The 11589-nt window shown below is 32.7% G+C and overlaps 1 protein-coding gene across 1 annotated transcript; it reads left to right on the top strand.

Annotated features, from left to right (window-relative positions):
* The first annotated feature begins 8762 nt into the window (after positions 1-8762).
* Positions 8763-11152, top strand: LOC107955053 (triacylglycerol lipase 2). The gene is made up of 9 exons (XM_016890762.2): positions 8763-9404; positions 9475-9585; positions 9672-9812; positions 9906-10016; positions 10106-10249; positions 10323-10363; positions 10444-10523; positions 10604-10699; positions 10795-11152. The coding sequence occupies exons 1-9, from the start codon at positions 9216-9218 to the stop codon at positions 11112-11114; spliced, it is 1233 nt and encodes a 410-aa protein (XP_016746251.1). The 5' UTR covers positions 8763-9215; the 3' UTR covers positions 11115-11152.
* The last annotated feature ends 437 nt before the right edge of the window (positions 11153-11589 follow it).

Genomic DNA, 11589 nt, shown 5'->3' on the forward strand with positions numbered 1-11589 from the left:
AATCTAAGAATAATTATCTGTGTGGTATGAATATGAATAAAATGGAAAATATAAAAGAATATTTTCCAAAATGAGACACATTTGAATAACCTTTATTGTACACACTCGTGTTATTCACTTCATTTTCCTTCTTTCTCAGGGTTGATCTTTTGGCATTTTCTCCTGCGTCTATTTTCTAGTTGCATCGATCTTCTATTTATTTTGGAAATTCAATATTTACCCTATCCATTTCAGCCATGTTGTCCAAATCGGGAACAAATGAATTTTTCAGATTATCCTCGGGGTTAGAACCTAAACCCGTAGGGTAATTCATCTGTGCCGATGTACCGGCTTGGTATTGTTATGGTCTGATGGTAACGGGTACCCTTCATGGATATGAATCTGGTTGGGCTTGGACATTTACTGGGGTAAAGCTTGGGGGGTATATACGATTTTCATTATCATCCCTAGAGTTATTTATAGTACTTTTCCCTTTTTTAGTCCCTCCGGCAAGTAACTGGGTCAACTAGCTTATCATACTTCGTTTGGATTCTTGTATTTAATCCTTCATGTCCTACTGTACCTTAGCTAATTGTTCCTGCAGGTATGGTTGCAACAGATCTTGCATGTCCTTTTGAATCTTTTCCGATCTCTCTAATCTTTGATCCATTGCTTTGGTTTTGCCGCAGGTACCGTAACGATATTAATTAGTAGATTCTTGTTGGTTTCTAGTGTAACTGTCATAATTTCAATTAATTAGGGTCTTTTTATTAATTTTAATGCATATGATGAAATGTAATGCTAATGAATGAAATAAATGCAGAAAAGGTGTTGATTCTAGTTCAATTTCACTAGAACAACTTTACTAGAAAACAAGTTTCTTTACATAAAGCAGATACATATACGGTCTCGCTTTCACATTCAAAACCTTAACTTTCCCGAGAAACAAAGCTAATTCTCGGCCCCGATCACACTTTAATTCATAGTTCAGGCTTTGAACAGCTGGGGTCTACAAGTGGTCAACCACTTCTCGTGCTCGGACCAAAGTTTTGCTCATAACGTGGTCCATATCTCTGACCTGCCCCTCTCACTGGTTGTCACCTATCTCTTGTTGCCTTTTCTCGGACCATATTAGCGCGGCCGTGCTGTCTTCTGCTTTATTAATAAACCCCTTTTTCATGACCATTTTTAGCAACCGAACACGAATCAACACCATTTTCTATGATGAAAATGCAATGCAACCACAATCAAAACAAAATGAAACAAGTTAGTATATTTCATACAAATCTAGAATTCAAAGCAAGTAATAGATAATAAATAAAGCACCTATTCGAGTGACCAGTAAGGGTTTGGTGTGGCTCTACCTATGGTAAGTTCTTAGGGCTCATTATATGCGGTTTAGTTTTAAAGTAAGGGTACCTGAACCGGCAGATTCCTCGATCCTCACCCATTATTGGCTCATATGGACCGAGTTCAGTTCAGAGGAATAAGTTTCCCTATGGCTAAACGGAGATGAAGGTCTCACGAAGACTTAGGAACGGATGTATTCCGAAAGCGATCCATTGTCCTATATGGAGGTGAAGACCCAATGAAGGAATAGTTTCTCGCTCCCACTTAAGAAAGGAAAAATCGAATGGTTATGCAATGCAATATGCAGAAACATACCAAGAGACTCGAACCAATAAAGCAAACATATCATTATGTAGCAAAATGATGAGGACCACAAAAATACAGGATGAAATGCAATGAAGGGATCGTAAAGTTAAACCAAATTATCAATTTTCGACAAAAAGACCAAAAGTAATCAACTCGTGGCTTGACTCTCTTATTTTGTCCCTAGTGGAGTCGTCAAGCTGTCGAAACCCTTTTTTTGTCATCAACTTTTTATTTAAAAAATGAAAATAGAGTCGCCACCAATCCTTTTTATGAGGTGTGATCGGATCACCTCGTAATTTGATCATATTAATAAAAGTTTTGGTTTACTAAAACAACGATTTTTGGTCTACAAAATTTAGAAAATGGGTTAGGGATTCGGTTACGCATGAGAAAGGATTAGCACCCTTGTGACGCCCAAAATTGGTACCTAGTTGATTACTTAATGTCTTAGTGTCGAGAATTAAAACTTCAAAGAGAATTTAAAACACGATCCCTTTTTGTATTAAGGTATTACTAAATTAATTTTCATGAAAAGGGCTTGTTTCAAGTCAATCGAGAAGGAATGATCATGTCCCGTAAGTTATGACACAATGCCTTAAATCCTCAAAATCAAGAATAATCGCTATTTGATCATTATTTGAATCTCATTTTTATATTTTTGAAATGGATATTTCATTATTTCAGTTTTAAAAAGAAGTCATATCCCGTAAGTTAGAGACACTCTCTTCTAATTCCAAAAATAATGAACATTGCCTCGATTTTAAAATTTTTATTTTTTATGCATTGTGCGAAAAAATGAATGCAATATTTAAAGCAATGTGTATTTAGCTTTCTTGGGCATAGCATAAAAATGGATAAGTACATTTAAACACAACTCGTAGGATTTGTTGCTTCAATATACTCCACTGCAACTTAAGGGAGATTAGACTTGTAGCTTCAATCTGCTCCACTGCAACTTTAGGGAGATGAGACTCGTATTTTCAATCTACTCCACTGCAACTTCAGGGAGATAAGATTTGTAACTTCAATCGGCTCTACTACAACTTTAGAGAGATAATATTTGCTATCTTCAATCTGCTCCACTACAACTTTAGGGAGATAAGATTTGTGGCTTTAATATGCTCTACTGCAGCTTTAGAGAGATAAGATTTGCTATCTTCAATCTATTTCATTGCAACTTCTGGGAGAAAAGATTTGTGGCTTTAATCTGTTCTATTGTAACTTTAGGGAGATAAGATTTGTAACTTCAATCTGCTCTACTGCAACTTTAGAGAGATAAGATTTGCTATCTTCAATTTGCTCTACTACAACTTCAGGGAGATAAGATTTATAGCTTGTAGTTTTAGTCTATTCCACTGCAACTTCAGGGAGATAAGACTTGCTATGGTAGAATTAGTCTAATCCACTGTTTTCTATTTATTTGAATGATGAATAAATAAAGTTAATTTCACATTTCACTCTTATGTCTTTTGTATTTATGTCTTTTATATTTTACATGCATAGCGAAATTGTCACAAGAAAATATATTAGCTCATTGATTGTCTAAAGTTCAAACTGAAGATAACTGGCATTGTAAAGAACGTTTACATTGTAAGAAAGGCAACTTACTTTAGTAGATAATCTAAATGAGTCTGTAATCCTGTAAAAGAATTAAAGTGAACATTTGATTCAAATACTGAGAAGGAATATTATGTCGTCTACAATTCCAATTGGGGAGATGACTAGTGTTGGCTATCAGAACAGTTGACTTCACGAATAGAGACATAGTACATTAGACTGGACTTAAGATGAATTAATTCTAAATCCGTTTGTGAATTAATTCACTTGTGACTTTCATGTGCTTTGATATAAGTGGAGGCTTATACTCTAAAGATGATCGAGCCCATAGTTGGTATGTTGGGTACATGACTTGTGTATGGCATGGCTTTACTAGCAACAGTGGAATTCATAGCTCAATTAAAGAGTTAATGATATCCTCTCATTGTCATTGTGTGGATTAATAAATATGGAACGTGGCCACGGGTTGCTTGTTCTCAAACGAGCAATTTATCACAATCATTTGTTGACAGTGGTCATATTAATCATTAAGAAGACATAATGGTGACAATGAGATAAATAGGATTGTATTAAGTGAAGGGATTTAACTCAAAGGAATCAAAGATATTATATGAGGGTAACACACACATGATGAGGTCATTGGACAAAGTAGTTGGCTGAATTGTTTTTGTAAAGAGTATACAATAAGGAGTCTTCAATCATGATACTTCTTGTAGACTGACTCCATGATTAAGTAATTGCGAATTATCAGAACGAAGTTTCTGGACATAATTGCAATCATTAGATCCTAATTGTGTATGTCCAATTGGTCCATCTGCTAGCTCAACAAAAGCTCGATCGAACTGCATTTGAATCAAAAGAAAATTCTACGACTTTTGGAATAATTTAATTGAGTCGATTTATTCGATGTGGATTTAAATTAGGTGGTAATGAGAATTATTCAACTAGAGAATTTGATTAACGGATTTTCTTGAAAAATTAATTTGGAAAATCTAAGTGATTTTTTAAAAAATTAATTTTGATCAAGAAAAATTAAATTAATCAAATTAATTAAAATTAATATGATATTTTTGGAAGTTAATTTTCAAGTCAGAGAATTGGCTCAATGGGTAATTATAACTTGAAAATTGGACCAGGGATCATAAATTGGGCCTGGGAGCTGAAAATCGATATCAAGACCCAAAAAAAGTCGAACTGGACCCAGTATGTAAAACCAGGCCTATGGTCTAATCAGTGGCTAGACCGGACAGGTCAGGTTGTCATTGACCCAGACTGAACCAGCTCGGGGTACCGTAAAGGTGTCGCACCTGCATCACCAAACACGATTGTACTGGTGGCCAGCAGCGGTTAGTCATTTGTGGTTGAGCAGTGAAGCGTTAAACTCCTATTGGGACTATACTAAAGAAATTTATTTCAAATTAATTATTCCAAAAGTAAAATTATTTTAATAGTTTAATAATAAATTAATTTAATACTTATCTTAATAGTATTTTATTAATTTAATATTAAAATAATTTTTTAATATTAAATTTAATTTAACGTTTATCTTGTAGATAAACATTCTATTATTTTAATAAAATTTAATATTAAATTTAATCTAATATTTACCTTGATAAATATTATATTAATTTAATATTAAAGTGATTAAGTTTAATCATAATTGAACTCTCTAAACTCTCCCTATATAAAGAAAGTATTGAGTCATTATTGAAAAACATTTGAATTCAAGAGAAAGTTAGAGAAAATTCTCTGAAGAGATTATTACAGAAAGTTTCTAGAGATATTTTTCTGATTTATAACTTGACCTAAAAGTTTAGAGAAATTACAAAATTGCCCCACTGGTAACTGTTGTGAATTTTTTTGATTCGAAGCAAGCCCACACTCGGCAGAGTGAGCTTGAGGATAGCGGAGAAGACTTCTCGGTTAAAGCGCTCATCCTAGACAAATCGAAAATGTTCTATTTTGATTAAGTGTTTATTACTTTAGATATCACAACCAAGATCTTGTTTTGGAAAATTTTTTAAAACTCTAATTTTCCTTAAATTTATTTTCCGTTATGTTTTCCAAACCCATTTTTCCAACAACAACCCGAGGGTAGAATGAACAGTACTGAAAAATAGAAAAAGTCGTCGTTGTCGAGCAACTCAGGGTGGTAGTTTGTACTAGTTCTAGTAGTCATCGTTGTTGGGCAACTCAAGGTGATAGAGTAAAAATAGATCCATGCATCCATCTTGGGTTCATGCCTGGTTAATAAGGGTTATAAAACATAAACTGACTAAATGAATATTGATATGAAATGTGATTGAAATTGGTATACTATGTATATATGTATATGTATATGTATATGAAATGTGAAAAATAATAATATGTGAAAGATCATGCGAATTGGTTTATATGAGCCCTAAGGGTCAATGAAGAAATGAAATGAATCAATACATTCAATAAGGAATTGAGATGATGCTATAAATATATGATAAGAATTAGAATGAAAATGAATGTATTCTTGTTATTAAAAAGTGTGCCATGAAATGTTTATATTACTTGTCAATTCAGATAGTATTCAAATTGAATTATCAATTGAGATAGTGTATGAATTTGACATACGAGACATGAAAAGGTGAATTGAAATGGTTGTGACTAAATCATGTATTGGTTGTATTAGTTCATGTTTATGCTATTGTTATGTGACTTGAATAATGAAAGTACCATTAAGTTTTATCGCTCAGCGTACGGTTTGTTTATTCCGTGCGCATGTAATAGTAGATTTTGAAGACTTAAGGAGTGACCCAACATCAAAACCGCAACTGTCGACCCAACAATATTTGTATAGTTTTTTATATGTTTTGATATATGGTATGTACCTAAGGTTGAGTTGGTTTTATAATATAAATGGTCATTGTGAAACCTTGAATTGGTAAATGTCATTTTGAATTCAAGCATATGAGTTGTTTAAGTATTCTTATAAATGGTATAAGGTTCAATTTATTGAGTTGTGCTAATGGTCATATGTGTTGAATTGGTTTGAAATGTGAATGGTCAAATTAGTATTTAGGATAATAATTTTAGTTAAATGTTCGCATATGAATTGTGTAAGGTATATATGATGTTAAATAGTTGAAATAGGCAAATGGCTAATTATGTAGGTTGTTGTGAATTGGTGTTTAATGGCTATTTTGAAAATAGTGGGTGATGTCGCAATGACAAACCCTAAACATCGTGATGTGAAATCAACAAAGAGTGGAGTTATGACCATGAACCCTCTAATGTTGTGACGCCAACTCGATGGTTTTAAAAATTTTATATTTTAATCCTCAACCAATCTCGATTTATCGAGAGAGCTTTTGTAAGCTTGTTCAAGTCCCAAATTTAATTATAAGATTTTGTAATTATGTATTGAGCTTACTAACATGTATGAATTGTTTATTTGATATGCAAATATGGTCGTAGTTGCTTCGGCGACGAATGTGGTATCCCATAGCTTGGACCTGACAATCGAGTCAGGTATGAGGTGTTACAGATTCGGTTCAATCAAAATTTTTTCCAAACCATTTGTTGGAATTTAGTTTGATTCTTTTTCATGCTAATTTCACTTTTGTAGTTTTAACTTTATTTTTATAGAATGAGTTTTATTTTATGACTTTTGGACATTATTTGGTAAAGTTTTAATGTCTTTTTTCATAAATATTTTTTAAATAATTTTTCAAATAAATAAAAATAACAAATGACTCTTATATAGAAATTTTTGGAAAAAAAAATTAGTTTTTATATAGTAGCTTTAAATTATTTTCTCTATTTAAATATAAAATATTTATTTTTATATCATACAAAATAAAAGTGATTATGAATTAAATAAAAAATAGAATTAAATTCAATTCCGCTAATTATGATTTTTTAACTTATGAAAAAAAATTGTCTAAACACCACTAATTTGAATCAATTTTTTTATTTTTTTCTCGACCCTAATTATATCTTTAAAAACTTATATATAAATGGAATTTCATTGCAATCAAATGTTAATAATTGATGAAAAACATTCTGGATGGTCTATTGACCAATACATTCCTCAATGTAATTAAGATTAAACCTAGCAATTGGAATTCTATTATGCATCACCATCGACTATAATTTTTAAGTACCTTATTTGGACAACTAAGTATACCTGTTCATGGGTTAGGCCACCCGATCTAGCCCGAAATGTGGAAATGTTTGAGTAAAAATATAAACTTAAAAAATGGGTTTGGTTTGGACAAAAGAATAAGGCTAGTTTAAAAAACGGGCCGAGCCTCGGTTAAGGCATTTTTGGCCCGAGCCTGAGCCGACCCGAATTCACTAAAGGACAAAAAAAATTGTTATTTTCTTTCTGTTGTTTTCTCTCTATTTTGCTACCATTTTATTATTATGTTGCTACTATTTTGTTGTTATTGTTTGGATGTTGTATAAAACTTGTTTTATTGTTAATTTTTTTTATTATTTTAAAGGCATTTGCTTGTTAAGTTGCATTTATTTTAGTGTTATTTAAGTATCCATATTTTTTAAATTTTATTTTCAATTTGTTGGGAAACATTTATTTTGATATTTTTGTATTTTTGATGTATTATATATATTTAAAAAATTATATAAAAAATAATACGGGTGGGTCGGCCCAAGCCCGAGTTTTAGCATTTTATCTAGGTCGGGCTTGGGCAAAATTTTAGGCCCATTTTTTAGGGCTAGACATGAACACCTCTAACCGCAAGCTCACTAGCTTACTATAATTGATTTAATTTTCATAAATTAGTAAATATAATTATTGATATATAATCATTTTAAGTTTACACGTTCTATACACAAATAGTTATATTTATCAAATATAAAAATAAATTGATATATTCATTTTATTAAAGGTGTATAATTGAATAAAAGTTAAACTTTCATGTATACATCTGATCTATAATCAAAATTTTATAAATATAAATACACCAAATAAAAAATTATATATCTTAATTACATATTGAATCAAAATTTACGTATAATTTTATGATTCATCCCTTAAAAAACATTCATTAATTATATTTTCCATTTTTAACATCATCTTAATCAGTGTTTACCAGGCTGAGCCAGATTGCCCAAAATTTTTCCAAAATCTTTACCTAAATTAAAATCAGTTTTGTCTGATAAATCGTTTTATGTTTTTTTTTTCTTGGCCACCTATTCATTTTATGTTTAAAAGATAATAACAGAATAACATTATTTTAATATTACTATTTATATAAATTTATTATTAAATTTAAATTAAATAAAAATTTATTATTAAATATTAATTTAAGTGAGATCAACCCCAATAAAGAAGACCTTATGACTTTTGGATAGGTTTAGTCTAATGACACTAATTAACATTTCCTATTAAATTGTCCTTATAAGAGAAATAAATAAATTAGATGAACAGTGTCTCCTGACTCGCGGATAGCCTCTCATTTTCAGAAACTTCCAAAAATTTATCATATGATTACACAAGCCAAACCTATTTTATATACTTATTATTATTCTTACAATTACCATTGGAACAGTTCCCTTGTTTATTTGTTTGTTTATATCGTTTATTTCCAAGCTAGTTTTCTTATACCTTTCTGATTTCTCATGCACTGCATACCATGTCATTTTCTTTCCAATGCAACCTAGTTTATTTACATTACATGTTTCATTCAAATGCGAGCTGCTATTTTGGATCAACGTTCTCAGTATTTTCTGATCCAGATAAACGAAAAAGTGTCATGGAATGTCATTTTCTTTTGTGCAATTCTGGTTGGCTCATCCATTCCTTTGCCTTGGCTTGAACGTTCATCTCTTCAATGAAAAAGAAAGTTTTCAAAAGTTAATGCCATTAAATATAGGGAAAATGGCCCATTTGATTCCTTGTTTGAACCAGTAGATTGATAGCTTTCTCATGTGAATGCTTGATTTTGTTCTTATTTGGATTTTGTGCTACTATAAAATTGCCTCACAACATTGGGGTTGTTGAAGCTAGGGAAAAAAAAACATATATTATGGAGGTGGCCGACAGTGTAACATGTATAATTCTACTTATTCTTTTCTGTGGGTCAGCAGCTGGAAATAGAAAAGCTTTGTATTCATTCAAAGCTCAAGAGAATGCCATTGCAATGGCTCCATCATCTGATAATGGTATTTGTAAATCAATGGTCGAAACACATGGTTACGATTGTGAAGAACATACGGTAAGTCCCTAAGGTATTTCCACTGTTTTCCTAAGTTTAATGAAAAATAAAAATTTGGGTTTTTGTATAGGTAACTACACAAGATGGTTACATTCTAAGTATGCAAAGAATTCCTGTGGGTCGGTCAGGTGGGACACCAGGAAACAGACCACCAGTCCTGTTACAGCACGGGATCTTAATGGTTGATCACTAATCTGTCATAATGCTAAGATTCCAATGCAATGAATTTCGACAAAATTTATGTAACAAGGGCTTGCATGATGTCAGGATGGAATTACGTGGCTGTTATTGCCGCCGGAACAGTCTTTGGCATTTGTGTTGTCGGATAATGGCTATGATGTGTGGATTGCTAATTCCCGTGGAACAAAGTACAGCAAAGGGCATAAATCACTCAGTCCTAACGATCCGGTTATTGTTACTAATTTCTTTATTATGTTGTGAAGCTTTCTGTTTTTCTATTATGGGTATTGAGCATTAGACTAATTCTTCACGGGTTTTTAGGCTTACTGGGATTGGTCGTGGGATGAATTGGTAGCTTATGATCTTCCTGCTACCTTCCAATATGTATATGATCAAACAGGACAAAAGCTACACTATGTAGGGCATTCACAGGTGGGTTTTTTTTTTTTTTTTAGAATTTTCTGCTTCATTTCAAGGTTTTCAATAGAGGGGGCAATGGTGAACTTTGATCTTGATTTCAGGGAACTCTGGTTGCATTGGCTGCCCTCTCGAAGGATCAGTTATTGAACATGTTGAGATCAGCTGCTTTACTTTGCCCAATTGCTTATATGGGTCAGATGACTTCTCCACTTGCAAAAAATGCTGCTGACAACTTCATTGCTGAGGTTAAATCCTAATCCCACCTTTCTCTGTTTCATTACTTTCATCTTTTTTTAACCATATAAGAATCTTTGACAGGCAGTCTACTGGTTAGGCCTCAGTGAATTTGATCCACGAGGGTAAGAACCCCTTTCATTATCTGTTTTCATCATTTAGCAATCAAGGCATTTCTTTACCCATGTTCCTTTGCTATGAACAGGGATGCAGTAGTTAACCTTCTCAAAGACATCTGCAGCAAACCAGGCATTGACTGCACTAACTTATTGACAAGTTTTACAGGTACAACATTAGCACAAAATTAATTGCCAAAATATCAACTGTTCACGAGTTAAAGATCTTTTGGGACATACATTTTACAGGTCAGAACTGTTGCTTGAACTCTTCCATAGTAAACATATTTCTAGATCATGAGCCCCAACCATCAGCAACAAAGAACATGGTCCATCTGGCTCAGAGTAAGTAATCCATTAACCCTTTTGAGAAAAAACCACAAGATTTCCGGTTAAAAAACATCTGTTGAATTTTTTTTCTGCGGGGGTTTAATTACCAGTGATTAGGCAAGGAACCATAAAAATGTATGATTACATCGACGAGGTTGAAAATATGAAACATTATGGGCAAGCAACACCTCCAGCATACAACATGACCAGCATTCCAAATGACTTTCCTGTTTTCCTTAGCTATGGAGGGGAGGATGCTCTTTCTGATGTAAATGATGTGAAGTTATTATTGGGAAGTCTCAAAGATCATGATGGAGACAAGCTTGTAGTTCAGTATAGATATGATTATGCTCATGCAGATTATGTCATGGCAGAAAATGCTAAACAAGATGTATATGATCCTTTAATTGCCTTCTTTAGGCTACAATAGTGAATATATAGATAGATTTAAAGGAAAAAAGAATTTCAGTCTCCTGGCCTTAGTTTCTTTGTTTGTGTTAGTACAGAAAGGCTTCCAATGCTTAGCACCACTTGATGTGGATAGGGAATGTTTATTTAAATGGTATAATCCCTTGGCAATCTTGTATCCAAAACATAACGTGTATGAGTCTTTGCTAGTATATTTCGAAACCATCTCATACGCACCACCAACCCCACTAATCCAGATCCTTAAAATAGCAAACACATCTTTAGGCCCAAACATATTTTCTTTGTTCTGTGTCTTGATGGTTCGGTTAAAGGGAATGATTTGTGTCGAGTGAGGCAACGAGTATTTAGTTGGGAGGATGAGTGAGAGTTTGATGAACGGTGGTGCAATGGTGGTGGAGGATTAACCGAGGGTGGTATTTTGTTATAGGTAATGGTTGTAGTGGTGGAAGGTTGAGTGTATGGAGAGTGAACCTTGA

Source organism: Gossypium hirsutum, chromosome D07 (genome assembly GCF_007990345.1).
Source record: "Gossypium hirsutum isolate 1008001.06 chromosome D07, Gossypium_hirsutum_v2.1, whole genome shotgun sequence".
Lineage (NCBI taxonomy): Eukaryota > Viridiplantae > Streptophyta > Magnoliopsida > Malvales > Malvaceae > Gossypium > Gossypium hirsutum.